The sequence below is a fragment of the Pteropus medius genome, unplaced genomic scaffold (assembly GCF_902729225.1).
Source record: "Pteropus medius unplaced genomic scaffold, Ma_sr-lr_union100, whole genome shotgun sequence".
Lineage (NCBI taxonomy): Eukaryota > Metazoa > Chordata > Mammalia > Chiroptera > Pteropodidae > Pteropus > Pteropus medius.
This window is the reverse complement of record NW_024350927.1, coordinates 4285677-4301028: the sequence shown is the minus strand read 5'-3', so window position 1 is coordinate 4301028 and position 15352 is coordinate 4285677. Positions and strand designations below refer to the sequence as shown.

The window sequence follows — 15352 nt, the reverse complement described above, 5'->3', positions numbered from 1 at the left end:
TTCATTCTTAAGTAACCACAATTACTTTGTAGTAGGATGTGTGTGCTCGTGAGCACTGTGCAGCTTCTCAAACTCGGATCCTGACCAGACATCACAACTTTCATTTCTTGTTCCACATGTGTTTTCTCATGGTTCTGCTTTTTGTCACAGCAACGGCTTAAGACCTAGCTTTGGAAAGATGAGACATCACTGAAAGGAATGTCACATGATTTAACACTGAGAACGATGTACCTCAAGCTAGTAGTTTGTGCAGTGTCTGACAGGTGATGTGTTACCCCGTGAGTGTGCGGCAGCACCCTGTGACATCTTGGCACACAGATTGGGGACCCCAGAAGACGATCATAACGTAGTTCTTTGTGAAACTTGTTTTTATGTATTTTTAAACTATTAGTTAAAAGATAATTTTAAGGAATAGATGCTGTCTTTATAGTGGCAACATTCACAAATTTTATGTTTTAATTTAAATTTAAAAATTTTGAAAATATTGTATATTAATTTGATACAGAATCAAAGGAAAAAACACATTTGGAGAGAAATCTTCTCAGTTACTTTTCCTCAGCCACCCGATTTCTCTCCCTGGAAACAACCAGTGTTAGAGGTTTCCTGTGTGTCTTCCGGAGAATATATTTTCTAAAGCACTAGAAGTAGCTAGCATAAACAAATTATAGGGAACCTGGAAAAAAAGAATCTTGTAGCACCATAGATATGTTTTAATTTATTTTCATTTTTTTCCTATACATGTTTCCATGGTTATAATCATGGAGTATTTTTCTCTCCTTAGAAACTTAAAAAATATTTAGTATTTGACAGATATGAAAAGATATCTGTAGCATATATACGAGTCACAAAGTATGATAATAAAATGAACATTCGTGAACCCACCAACAAAATAAAAATTAAAACATGATGATGACTGCTGCACGTGCCTCTCCCCTGCCTCATTCCCATCAGCTCCGTAGGGACCACTCTCCTGAGTTTTGGGTCTACTAGTTGCCTTAAAAAACAAGTTTCTCTACAGCCACGCTAGCCTGAACAAGCCTGATCCCGTCTGATCTCGGAAGCTAAGCAGGGTCGGGCCTGTTTAGTACCTGGATAGGAGACCACCTAGGAAGACCAGGTGCTGTAGGTGTAAAAAATAAAAAAATAAGAGATTGTAAGCTGACAAGGTCCTTGCAATCTGTGAGGTCAATGAAGAGTTGCCTCGCCTAAAAAAAAGACAAAAAACCAAACAAACAAAAAATCAAGTTCCTATGCAATACCTTTGTTTTGCTTGTTCTGACCTTTATAAAATGGTATTAAACTGTATCTAATGTTCCGTGACTTGCTGTTTTTGCTCACTTAGTGTGTTAAGATTTGTTCACGTAGTTACATTTCATTTATTTTCACCGTTGAATTTCATTGTGTACAAGACACATGATTTGTCCATTTTCCTGTTGAGCACTTGGGTTGTTTACAGTGTTTTGCTATGGTGCACCCTGTCTTCTAAAGAACATGTGGAAGAGTTTTTCTGGATTCTTGGTGGGGTTACTGGGCCGTAGGGTGTGCATGTGTTTCTCTTCACAAGGTGATGCTGGGCTGCTTTCCACGGTGGCTGCCTCATACAAACTCCCATTGGCCGTGTTTAAGAATTCCTTGTAATTCTCTCCTTGCCAACTTGTTTTGTCAACCTTTTTATTTTGGGCCAGTTACTGAGTGGGAAATAGTATTGTATTTACGGTCTACATATACTTTTAAAAAACTTTTTTAATTGAGAAAATGCTTATAGTACATATAGTAAAGTATGTAAAATGTGTTACATTTATGCGTATGCTTTTGTAATCCAGCTTCTTTCCATACTCCTTTTTCATAACCTTTTTCCATGTTGCTTTGCATTTTTCATAGCTCTCCTATTGAATAACTATAATCCGTCAGGTTAGTTTAACCATTTCCTTATTTTTTTAACACTGGCATTGCTTCCGGTTTTTCGTTCTTATGAATAATGCTTCCATGAATATCTTCGTGTACGTAGTTTATTTTTTGACTAATTTTAATAGGATTGAATCTTATATGTGATATTGAATACTATAAGTGGTTTTATTGTTTTGTAGGGTTGAATCCTATAAAGCCACGCACATTTCTTTGACTCTCAATATAACTGCTACATGTTGCCTGTTAGAATTATGCACATTTAAAGCAATTACTTTCACATGCGTGGTTTAAACAATAGTAGGTGTTATTGTGAGGAACCGTTTGGATTAGGAAATGAGACACTGCATTGCTGAGTAGATACTGCATTACTTCCTGGGGGGAGCAGAAATTGAACATATAAGTCTTTTAAGCTTTGCTTTATCAAACTATATAAAACAAGCCAAAGGTTAAAGGAATGCTTTTCTAGGTTGAATAGTGCTAAATATATGGGCTTTGAAGAAAAGCTGATCTTCTCAAGGATCTTTAATTCTAGCTCTTTGAATCACTGAGATTTACAGAGGGAGCTAAAGACCTACTTTTGTTTGCCGATAAGATTTAGAGGCTATTTTGTTTGAAGTTTAAATTCCTTTCTCCTAATATTGTACTGGTGACAGGTGGTATTATGTACCTTTGACTTGTAGCCGGATTTTTATTTCTATATTTTCTAGTGTCTGTAAATAATGACCCAGTGGAACTTTAAATTTCTTTTTAATTTTGATGTTTGAAATTAGAAGAACATCATGTACCTAGACTGGGCCAAATATAAATTGTTTATTTTTTTTACCCCAGAAGTTTGATGTAGTTTTCCTGTGTCTTCTACTTCACTGGATGTCACTTATATTAAACTTTTTTATTCACTGAGGAACCGGAGTACAGATTTTTGATGGAGCTAAGGTGTGCAATTTAGAATTCTTGGGACAAGAATCTAGAGTCTGGGTGTTGCCACTATAAGCTGCGTGACCAGCAGCGAGTTATTTTTCTTGCTCTTCTGTTGGCTCAGTTGTAGAAGGAAAATGGACATGGCAAAAATAAGTACATTCAGTTAATAATTATTTATATGAATGATGCTTTGGAGTTTTCAAAGTACTTTCATGTACATTATCTCATTTGATCCTTACAACGTTGTTTGTTCATTTCTTCAATTATTTAGTGAATGTTTATTGTGGAATGACGTGTCATACCCTGTGCCGGGTGCTAGGAACATAACGGGAAACAAGAAGGACAAGATCATTGCTCTCGTGGAGCTTGTATTTTAGTGGGAAGATATAAACATGAAAAAAAGATAATTGATTGTGACGATTAGGCAGGGGCTCATCTCATTTCTTTTTTTTAATTTTCTTAACACTAATTTTTGAAAAGCAAAAGTTTTTCATTTTGACGAAGTCAGATTTTCCTCTTTTATGGTGATGTTTGTGTTTTATCAAAGAAATCTCTGCCTACCACAGGGTGGTGAAAATTTTCTTTTATGTCCTTCTTTACAAGTTTTATAATTTTAGATCTCTTCCATTTTGAGTTGATATTTGTGTGTTTTGTGAGGTAAGAGGTGAGATCTCCCCCCACATATATATTCAGACTATTTTTTCTCATTGAGTTATCCCAGCACTTCTGTTGAGAATTGATTGACCATGTATGTATGTGCGTGTTTCTTCACTCTCTATTCTGTTGTGTTAATTTATGTTTAATCGTATGCCAGAACCACCTTGTCTTGATTACTGTTGTTTTGTGGTATGTCTTGAAATCAGGTAGTGTAAGTTCTCCAACTTTGTCCTTTTTTTTTTTTTTTTTAAGTTGTTTTGGCTATTGTAGGTCCTCTGTTTTTCCTTATGAATTTTAGAATCAGCTTGTCTATTTCTATAATAAAGTCAGCTAGGATTTTGATTGCAGCTGCATTGAATCTATCGGGAGAATTGACATCTAACAGTATTGAGCCTTTGGATCCCTGAGTGTAGTATATCTCTTCATCTAATTAGGTCTTCAGTTTCTCAACAATGTTTTGTAGTTAGATGGTCTTACACATCTTTGGTTAAGTTCTTCTCTATTTCCAGTTTTGGATGCTGTTATAAATGATAAGAATTAAAAAAAAAATTTCCATATCCAATTGTTTATTGAAAATAGAAGCAATATAATTGACTTGTATATTGACATGTTGATCTCGTATCCTATAATTTTGATATTCTTCCTTATTTTAGATCCTTTAGATTCTTTAGGTTGTTTTTTTTTTTTTTTTTATAGATGATTATGTTATCTGAGAGTAAGAGAGTTTTATTTTTAACTTCCCAACCTAAATGCCTTTTGGCACAGACTAGCACTTGTACCATGTTGAATAGGAGTGATGAGAGTAGATATATCCTGCCTCGTTCCTTATCACAGTGGGGGAAATGTTCTGTTTCGTCAATTTGACCTTAGGGTAGATAGTTTGTGTGTGTGTGTGTTTTTAAGAGGTCTGTCCACTTTATTTAAATTGTCAGTTCGCTGGCATGAAATTGTTCATAGTTTCCCTTATCTTTTTCATATTTTTAAGTTCTGTGGCAGCGTCCCCACCCCTTGATAGTGGCGATTTTTTCCCTTTTTCTTGATTAGTGTAGGTAGAGGTTTGTTATTTTTCATTAGTCTTTTCAAAAGTCCAACTTAGGCCTGTATTATGGTTAGCATTTGAAAAAAGTGTATATTCTGTGGTCGTTGGGTATAGTGTTCTGAGTGTTTAGTTGATTTTTCTCTGTTTATCTGTTTTCTAAATAAGTGGTTTCTGTTCTTTATTATTTTTTTTCCTCTACTTAGGTTTTTTTTTTTTTCCTCGGGTTCTTAAGATGGAAACCTCCATCACTGATTTTAAATCTTTATTTTTAAATATAAAATAAGTATTTAATGCTAAACATTTTTCTCTGCTGTTTTAAGTATATCCCGTGAATTTTAATGTGCTATATTTTCTTTGTGACTCAGGTCAAAATATTTTTCTGTTTTCCCTGTGATTTCTTGTTTGACCCATGGGTTATTTAGAAGTGTGTAGTCTTAATTTCCACATATTTGGAGTTGTCCATTATCTTCCCGTTACTGATTTCTAATTTAATCTCATTGTGGTCGTGGAATTTACTCTGCGTGACTTTAGCTGTTTTAGATGTATACATTCATGGAACTTTTGGGAACCTTCGGTCGTTCGGTCGTAAAGCCAGGGAACTCATTGAGCGTCTGAGTCCGTTTTCTTCCTCTTTCAGGTGAGACAGCAAGCCCAGCGCTGCTCACGCGTGCTCCTGGATATTGAGGCTGGTGCTCCTGTCCTCCTCATCCCGGAAAGTTCCAGATCAAATAATTTGATCGTAGCAAATTTGGGGAAGTTGAAGGTCAAGAACAAGTTTCTCTTTGCTGGTTTTCCTGGGACCTTTTCCTTAAAAGATCAGGTGAGCAAGTAGTATGCATTCCCATGTCAGTTCAACTAGTATTTGTACCCCAACTGAAAAATTCATGTGTTGCCATAGGATGACTCCTAACTGCTGTTACTTTTGTCGCACATGTGGCTCGAATAATGTTTTTTTGGTGTTTTATTGACATTTCGATTAGCTTTTTAAAAGAGACATTTTAATTCTAACCCGTACTAACTCTATATAGTACCTTATTTTAGCGAACGAACAGAACTAGTCTTCCATCTTTCTAATGCTTTCCTCACATGCTGACCTTATAATAATCAACTTTTTACACTACGTGACTCTTTTCAGCAGATGCAGGTTGGCCCAAGGTTTATCTGAAGCCGTTTAAAAATATCTTAATAATAAAATCTTATACAGTATATTGCTCTACCGTTTAACACTACTTTAATATGTATTTCTCTCAATGATGTTTGGAGGTAATTGGGAGTGGATTGCTATTGTTTTCCTTTTACATTTGGAAAAACTGGGACTCATTGAGAGTAAATGGCAAAGGTGGGAACACCTCGTAAACCACAGGCTCGGTGCTGCGAGGACCTTGGGGATGGTCGAGGACCTTGGAGATGGTCCCATTGGCCCCGTCCCACCCAGTTTTGCATTTGAGGAGACTGAGCCACGCTGATGCAATGAGTGCAGGTCTCATCGTTCTCCGCGTGTTTTAACGAAGTCTTGCTAGTTTCCAGGGCAGCTTTTCAGTCTATTCAGTACAAACTCAATTTGGCTTATCAGAAAAGCACTTACTGAAATCCTAGCTCGTTATGCTCATTTTTATTCCAACAGCTCATAACGTAGGGAGAAATAGCCTTCGAAAGAGGATGTGCGTAAGTTCTTATGATTGACAATATAGCAATGAGTAGCCGATATTTATTGAATTCTTATTACACGTCAGCCTATACTAAACTCTCTCCATATTCGTTTATTTTGTTCTCATGAGCAACCTAAGAGGTATCTGGTATTATTAACACCATTTTTCCAGATAAAGAAATTGAGACTTAGAAAGGTTAAGTCATTTCTTTTGGATTACACAGCTAGTAAGGAGTAGTGTGGACCTCAGAATCTTGTGTGTGTGTCTGTCATACTCCATGCTCTTAACTGTGATACGATTTTACTTTCCAGTGTGAGGATTAGGTTTGTGTGGGGAAAATAAACTGGCAGAATCTGTCCGTGCTGTGTGTCTTAACTGGCTCTTTCCTAAGTAGCTGTCACTCTTAAATTTTCTGAAGGGCGGGGCAGTGAGTTCATTCTTAGATGGGTGAATTCTAAAGATTATGCAGAGAAGATACAAATTCGAGCAGTTACCATTTGCTTCTCTGGGTACAGAAAGAAAAGACGGGCGGGAGTGTGATGGTTCCTTACCAGGACTGTGCCAGGGACCTCAGCTCAGTTCAGAAAGTAACAGGAAGACTAGACTACATTTGTTCGTAGCGCCTAAACTCAAACGATGTTACGATTTTCAAATTACTGTCTCCATATTTGTCTTCCCTGTTTTACTCCTCATTCATCCATTTGCTCACTGTTACTAACCTAAACACCCTGAGCCGAGAATATGTGGTTCAGCGAGTAGGAATGGGTAGAGTACGGAGAAGAGTGAGGCGAGACCATGAAAGCCATAGCAACCATGTTCCTGTGTTGTCACCTTGGGCTCAGGACCCAGGCGGAGGCGTGTGGATGACGGGCTGGAGGTCACGTTGTCCGCGTATCACCTTACCAATAGTCACGCAGGGAGACCAGATTTTGTGATCAGAGCAGAGGGTGAAGCCAGAGCAGCGGTGTTTACAGAAGGAAGAGCGTCACCAGGTTCACACGCTTTGTACACACTCGGGCTGAGCTGGTGACTGAGGACTTGCCCGTTGTCCTTGTCGCGAGAAGCCCTCCTGTCGGAATGAATAATGGGCCTTAACTGCCAGAGGGAGAAGCAGGCTTTCCCTACGTGTACTTTTTAAGACAGTAAAAGTGAAATCAGCCACTGTTGGTCTTTCACAGCAGGACTAGGAGAGGACCAGGAACTTTGGTCATAATGAAGAACATCTGTTTCCATAGCCGAGCGAGCAGCTTTTAGCTGTTTGCCGACTTAAGAACATAAAAGAAAGACCCATTCGTAAAGAGAAAGATTGATAACTGTTCCTAGACTCTCACATCCACGTTTTTCTTAGTCTGAGGTACTTATAATTAACATGACTAGATAGTAAACGAATGTGTCAGGTCTGGGGTTTGCACATGAGTGTTGTCCCCATGGCCACCTCAGGATACTCGTCTTTGTTCCAATGCTGCTGCCTTTACTCCCAAGGGGGAGTTGACTTCCTCCTCAGAACCATCACCTGAACCCACAGTAAGTTTTTTAGAAACATGTTTGTTCGTGGTAAATCTTTGTTTGACGCCTGAATATTTTTGAGAAGAGATCAGTTAGAGCCAGAATGGGCGATCAAGCCCAGTCATACCGTTTTTGTTTGTCTGCCCTTCCGGAAAAGGTGAAGGACCGATTTTCTACATTGGGTAGATCTATATTCGGGCTCATGAGTGGACTCCGAAGTTAGCCTAAAGAATTGCCAAAATATCTCAAGAAATTTTTGCAAAAGCATTTCTGTTTTGTTAAATAAGCCAAATAATTGCACACAGTTCGTAGCATTTTAATGAAAAAAATTTCCCTGTATTTGTTTTTGAGGATTTGATTTTAAGTGGCAGCACATACAAGGATCGCTCTTTCTTCAAGGTATAATACGCTTTTTTGCCTCCTGGTTCTTCTGAAAAACCTTATGGGATTCAGCAGTCAATTCACACTCATATCCTTAAAAAAACAATTTAAAAATCTAGCCCTTTAAAAGATCTCATTACTTGGGAAAGTCTGCTTATGTTTTTTTAAAAATTATTATTTTTTATTTTTGTGAATCACTTTCCTCCTGTGTAGAGAAGTCTTTCTTAAGGACCATCAAAAGCAATTTCTTTCTTTCTCTGTCTGTCTCTCCCCCCACCCCTTTTTCTTCCTTTTTTCCTTTTTTTTTTTTTTTTTTTAGCTCTAGGAAGTACTTTCTTCGTGATCTAATTTTGTTTCCTTAAATCCTATAAAAACTTTATCTGTGCAAACCAGTGGTTGTTCTGTAGAATTCCATAAGGGCTGCTTGGAGTGTGTTGCTTGTTAAAGTATTTGTAATCAGATAAACATATCCGGGAAGCTTGCCTCTCCACATGGACAGTCAAGCTTAGCTGATCTAGGCTGTATAAAAGGAATAATTACTTTCTTCACCAAAAATCACTTTGCATTTACATTTGCCCTTTAATACAGTTGCACGTGTGAGATTTGCCTGGTATGCATTCCAGTGGTTAAAGATCAGGAAATAATTCTGAAATCAAAGCTTGCAGAGGGATTATGAGTTTCAATGACTCCTGTGTGTTTAGAATTGTTTTACATAAATCCATGTCTTAATGAGTACAGGTTTGAATTTTATACATATGCTTTTCCTTTCATTTTTCTAAAGCATAGCTTGTGCTTAAACCATAATTTCTAAGTCAGTCTTTCAAAAGCTTTGAGTTAATCTCTTCAAGCCATTGATTTATTTAAACCAACTACAGAGAGGATGTAGAGCTGAGTTAAATGAAAGAGCAACAAATACTCTAGAGTTTAAATAAACTAAGCGAGAAGGAAGGGTTTCTATGTTGAAATACTTAAATAATAGCATTTACCTTGTAATTTACCTTGCATAAAAAAATTCGGAAGTAAGAACTGCTTCCTTTCACCGTTACATGTAATTGCTACCCACGATAACCGAGGAGAGCACTGTTATCTTCTTTGCATGTACTTAGAGGAATAAACATGTAAGGCAGTACTAGAGGGAACACCGATCTTCCCCTCCTCCAGCTTGCTGCTGAGAATGGGTAGATGAGAACTCACTGGTGATGCAGAAGCCCCAGATGTGAAGCTCTGAGGCTTGGGTGAAGAAAGCGTGGGACATTTTGAAGTCAGTTATTGGATCATTCTAGTGAAAAAAATTTACCCCTGTTAGCAGTTAACTGAAGGTACTAAGTATGCAAGAGAAGTGTATAGTATTTTTAATAGAATTATAGAATTTGTTTTACTCAGATTAGCCCTTAATTTTTATGTCTTGCAACAGCAACGTAATAGGAATGGCTAACCGCCTGTGTTTTCCATTTTGTCTCATTTGCACAGTTACTGAGAGAGATGAGAAATGTAAATCTGTGAGGGGAGATTTCTAGAAAGTGCAGACACGTTACCATGGCTTGATTCCGTTGGAACCATGTTGCTGTTAGATACATTTTCTTAGAACAATAAGCCCCTCCCCTCTAGCAAAGCAACCATGTATCATATGGCTGAGACATTTGCTCTTGTTGTCTAGATTAAACCACTGGCAATTAGCATCTTGACATTTGCTCTTAAGATAAAAGGTAATATCTTGCTGCAAAATTGCCACAGTTTTCAACAGGTATTGAATTATAGTAACATCTCTGCAAATAATTACATGTGGCATCAATGTCGTGCCCCACCCACCCACCCCATTACCCTTCTGTTTATAGGATGTGGGAGGCTTGGGAAGTGCCAAGTGTTAGAGAGTCTTTGCGAGCCCAGGGACTGGTGTGAGACTTCCAGGATGGTGAAGATGTCACCACCAGTCTTGCCTTCTAGTTTTATTTTGTTTCTTCCCAGGACTCAGCTTCCCCAGTGGGTACTCCCCGACACAGTGTGGGGAAAACGACAAGCACGGAAGACCCGAAGGGGCCCCATTCCGAGGGGCTGTTCGCGATGCCTCCTGTTGGAGCGAGTCCAGGAATCCTGAAGAGTGAGTTTGTGCCCAGTACCTCGGCCAAGCAGCAAGAGCAACTAGCCACACCATCTGTCGGCCAGGTTTCCAGTAGTCCAGGTAAAAGAGGAGGAAACAGCTGCGTAATGAAGGTGGGGAGAGTCATGGGACAGTTGCGGGAATCCCAGAGGGCGCTGGTCCTATATGAGCAGATGTGACAAAGTGATAGCCCGTCGTTAGTGATAGTCTGGTTTTAATATTGCTTCGGTGGGCTTAAGAAACCTAGGCTGTAGATTTAGCATTGGATGACTTCTAAAGTGGGTTAAATTGGCAAGACTCAGTGTAAATAAAGAGATTTAGATGGTCTATGAGGACTTTTTCTTATAGGTCAAGATAGTCACCACCAGATGCTGATGTTATAACTAGAACAATCCCTTCATCCTTAGACACATCCTTGCAAATCGCTGTCTAGACACTATGCTTGCAAGTCACCATTTCATTCTAAAAAAGAAAAACCCTTTGAAAAATACTAGCACGAAATAGGTAACAAGAGAAATACTCTAACAGTTCTTAAGAGACGTAAACCACCCAGTTATTGGTGCTCTTTTCTGGAATTTAAGAATTAGTCATTCCACATGAGAGCCCAATTTTGGCTTTTTTTGTTTTCAAACGTGTTCTGGACGGGTGATGGGTTAGGTAAGTGAGGTGCTGCTCTAAAGAGCTAGAGAGGGAAACAAAATGTGATTAGCTACAAAAATCAGTCCATTGTCATTGGACTTTGGGACACATGGGACACTGGCCGAGGGAGGCTGCCGAATGTCCTTCGTTAGGTAGATGTGAGGACTGGTCAACTCCCTGCGGTGCCTTGTGGTCCTAGAGGTGACAGGAGGTGGCTTGCGGTCATGCTGCTGATGAAATGCGGCCACACAGTTGTCGTCGTAACCGTAGTTGCTGGACATTTACTATGCGCCAGACACTGGTGCAGTCTTTACATAAACTATTGCATTTCATCCTCATAACACCCCTGTACAGTTTTATTTTAGTCCCAGTTTACAGATGATGAGACAAAGAGAGATTAAGTAATTTAACCTGCCCACAGTTACATAGATCGTAGATGGTAGAGGTGGACTGTGAACTGAATTCCTAACCTACGTGATATTGCCTTTCAACCTATATGCATAATGCGTGTGGAACACACATAGTGTCCCTCGTCATGTTGTCTTCTGTTGTTCTGGGGACAGCGATGATCAGGAATAAGGCCAGCCTTACGTAGGGGTGGATGCCTCTAAGACGTGATTTGGAGTCTTTTATAGATAGGTCTCATTCCCTACAGTGTTTCTCCTGATTTGCTGTTTATTTTTAGAATTCTTCTATTCGTGAATAAGATTGGCTCAAGGTAGCGAATTTCATACTGTGTCTGTGCATCCCGAGGGTTCCGCGGTGACCCTGAGGAATCTCCGAAGCCCGCCATTCCTGTCCTCTCCCCTTCTCTTCCAGAGCAGCCCCACTTTTCCCTGCTCCACACAGTTATCAATATAGCCAAAAACATCAGGAATGAATCTATTTAGTGCTGCTTAATGCCAGGTATTATAATATTTTGTTCTCCTGTATATTAACATGCAGTTAGATGTGGTTCCTGCTGCCACGTGAATAACATGAGAAAAACATTAAATAAGCATCTACATATAGACAGACGTAGATAAATGTTATAGGAGAGATGGAATAGAGCGAGATGAAAGAACAGAAAGGACCCAGTTGAGACAGAGGGGAGGGCGACGTCATAAGTAAGACAGCAAAGAGCTTGGCAGTTTCGGGAAAGCAAACGCTAGCGAGCTGGAGGCTTCATGGGCAAGGTGGAGGATGGCTTGAGATGAGGTCAGAAAAGTAGGCAGTGGGCTCATGCAGGGTCTTATTGGGACTTACAGAAAGGGTTTTGTAATCGGAGACATTAAAGTGTGTAAAGGGAGAGAACGTTATGGTCTCATTTCTTTTTGTTTTTTAAAAGATTACTTTGGCATTTTCGTGGGCAGAATGGTCTTGTGAGAGCCAGGAGGAAATTTGTAGGTATATCGGAGGGGAGTTTACGGTGGTCTATGCAGGAACAAAGATGGTTTGGGTTAGATCATGGGTGGCGGAAATGGTCACACATGATCAATGTATGAAAAGAAAATTTTGCTGCTGGAAGATGTGACCTTTGGGTAACGTCGCTGCACAAGACCCCTGTGGGATATATTGCGGAGGGATGCGGGGTCAGTCGGTTCAGTCCTGAATCCCGGGCCCTCAGGTAGAGTCTCAGTACAGCAGTGAGACACTGAGGGAACATGGCACAATGTGTCCTCGATGTGGAGGCCAGCAGGCAGGGGGTGTCTCACGCACAGAGCTTTGCGTAGGGCGTTCTTGGTGCCAGAGTGGAGGCTTCTGGACACTCAGTTTTCTGAAGTAGGCAGTTGTAAACATTTTTCCAAGCAGAACGAACTTTCTTTGGCTTCATAGTTTCGTCCAAGGCCAGTCCTTCCTGTGCCCGTTCCCTTCATCCTCCCCCTTTCCTTGGTCCTGCAGAAGACCACATCTGCCTGCTAGACTGCATCGTCGTGGATCTACAAGACATGGACATCTTTGCTGCGGAGCGACGCCCACGAGAGTATTCTAAGGCCTCCGACGATGGTAGTGGAGACCTGATCTTCCCCTCCTATTTTGTGCGACAGACAGGAGGAAGCCTCTTAACTGAGCCTTGCAGGCTGAAATTGCAGGTGGAAAGGAATTTGGACAAGTGAGTGTTTTACGTTTGAATAGCTGTCCTAGTAGAATCTTAACTTGGAAATCAGCGCCATTAGGTAAGTCTAGAGTAGGTCTTCAGTTATTTCTTCCTCTGTGTAACAAATGCGCACTGAGTCCCTGCTGTGTGCTGGACGAGAGGGCTACTGTGATGAAAGAAGAAACTTCTGCCCGCACAGAGCTTCCATTTTGCTGAGGGGTGTAGGAAGGCAAGTAGATGATTCGAATGTCGCAACTGAGCCAGCGTTGTAAACTGTGTTATAGGATTGTGACATGTGCCTTGGAAACAAAGAGAAAGGGATATAAATTTAGCATGAATTTTGGTGTGGGTAGGGAGGTAGCAATGGCATGGAAAGTTTTTGGAAGAGGGGACATTTGGATGATACGTTCCAGATACAGTAGATTCTGGACCTGGTGTTGCTATTTACCCTGGAGCTCCATTTAATCAGAGTAACTGGGCACAGTTTTGCCCATTTCACTCCATTAAGCAATCCGAAAGTACTGTATAAAGACTAATGAACTGACTCTAATTTACCTTTTAATTGCCCCCAAAACACAGGATGCTTTTTCCCCCGTAGTTCAGAGCAGGGGTCCCCAAGACCCGGGCTGTAGACTGGTACTGGTCTATGGCCTGTTAGGAGGTGATTGGCAAGTGAGCAAGCAAAGCTTCATCTATATTTGCAACCTCTCCCCAGCACTAGCATCACCGCCTCAGCTCTGCTTCAGATCATCAGGCATTAGATTCTCCTAGGAGCACCAGTCCCTGGTGCCAAAAAGGTTGGGGACCCTGGTTTAGAGCATTGCTTCACTTGTCATTAGTGCTGGTAAAGGTCTTGAGAATAAACATCCCAGACACTACCTGAGAGCACCAGAAGCTGACTGCGAGGGCCGGGCTTCAAGTGCTCATGAACGAGGTCCTGGTGGTTGGTGTTTATGCTCACTGGGCCCATTAACACGGATAGGAAACTGTTGGTTACAGCGTGTGATGCTTTTCAGTTTGGGGCATTAATTTTGGAGAAAGCAGCAACATTTGCATCTCAGCTCCAGGGACAGATGAGGGAGCTGTGGCTGTAAAGTAGTGAAAGAGGTTTTGGTTTGGAGCATTTTGAAGAACGGTCTCATTGCTTGTGTAATGTCTCATCTGGGCCAAATATGAAACTCTGATTTCACTAAATCCGAAGAGTTAAATCAAGAGCTTTCATCTTTTCTGTATTGCTTTTCCAACTGTAGTGTTTAAAGTATTTATGAGTCTCATGAGATCTTGCCTTGTTAGTAGATTACTTAGTTAACTCATATTAGGTTGGGGGACTTTGTAAATATATATTTTGGGAGAAAGGGGGCTTTTTGTAGTGGAAGCATGACATTCGGTTATACTAACTTGCTTCATTTGGAGTCACATGAAATTTTTGTCACTGGAAGTTAGAAATTAACTGGTTGATAATGTAGGTGGGTACATTTTAGCTCTTCTATTCGGGTGTGAGCTATGTCAGTGTTAAATTAGTGATTTGTTCGTGAAGGTGACCTTTTTCTTTCTTCGCAGAGAAATAAGTCATACTGTGCCAGACATATCTATCCATGGCAACCTCTCTTCAGTCCACTGCTCCCTGGACTTGTACAAGTACAAGCTGATCCGTGGTCTGTTGGAGAACAACCTTGGAGAGCCCATTGAGGAATTTATGCGGCCTTATGATTTACAAGACCCACGAATTCATGTAAGTGAGACCTTATGTTCTGTAACTCTCTCTCATAGTCTCAGCTTTCAGTCACCCTGTGAGTATAATCCTCCAATTCACCTGGGAAAGAAGATGGAACAACAAACAAATTAGATTTCTTGACATGTTAATGAACCCCACTTGTACATTGTTGTCACCAACTCTAACTTGACCGGCATTTTCCTTTTCCAGACTGTTCTGAGCGGAGAAGTGTACACGTGCATGTGTTTCCTCATTGATATGGTAAACGTAAGTCTGGAGCTGAAAGATCCAAAAGGAAAAGAAGGTGTTGGTTCCCTAGCCAGGTAAGGCTTTAACTGTATTATTTGATAGTAACGGTAATATGACAGAAAGAGTAATACAAATTTACTGTAGCATACAGCGGGCGTTCCCCAGTGGTGGGTCACAGCTGGATGTGGTCCGCAGAGTGCTTTCTACCTGGTCTGCACAGTGCTTTTCAAGAGTTCAAGTTCGTCGCTGTATTAGTCAGGACAGGCCAGGCTACACTGTAGTAACGGGCACTCCAAAATACCGGCGACTTGGAATAGCGAGGATGTTTTTCTCCTCACGCTGCTTGGGGTCTCGGGCTGCCCTGCTCCTCATAGTTGCTCTGGCTCACGGGGCAGACAGAATCTCGATGTGCCAGCAAGAAGAGAAGAAGGTCTTGGGGGAGGCCTTCAGTGGCAGTTAGATGCCCTGGCGAACCTCGTGGCTGGACCGAGTGCCCGCGCGTCTTGGCGGAGGCAGT

At 40.6% G+C, this 15352-nt stretch overlaps 1 protein-coding gene and 1 pseudogene across 5 annotated transcripts in view; both read left to right on the top strand.

Moving 5' to 3' along the window:
• VPS13D (vacuolar protein sorting 13 homolog D) overlaps positions 1-15352 on the top strand; it is a 218420-nt gene that overhangs the window by 44111 nt on the left and 158957 nt on the right. For all 5 annotated transcript variants that reach the window (XM_039842182.1, XM_039842184.1, XM_039842183.1 and 2 more), the window contains 5 exons: positions 5160-5342; positions 10024-10237; positions 12677-12887; positions 14433-14604; positions 14797-14909. In XM_039842182.1, the coding sequence (XP_039698116.1) occupies positions 5160-5342; positions 10024-10237; positions 12677-12887; positions 14433-14604; positions 14797-14909 (893 nt within the window). The remainder of the gene's footprint in view (positions 1-5159; positions 5343-10023; positions 10238-12676; positions 12888-14432; positions 14605-14796; positions 14910-15352) is intronic.
• Positions 1011-1129, top strand: LOC120585902 (uncharacterized; annotated as a pseudogene).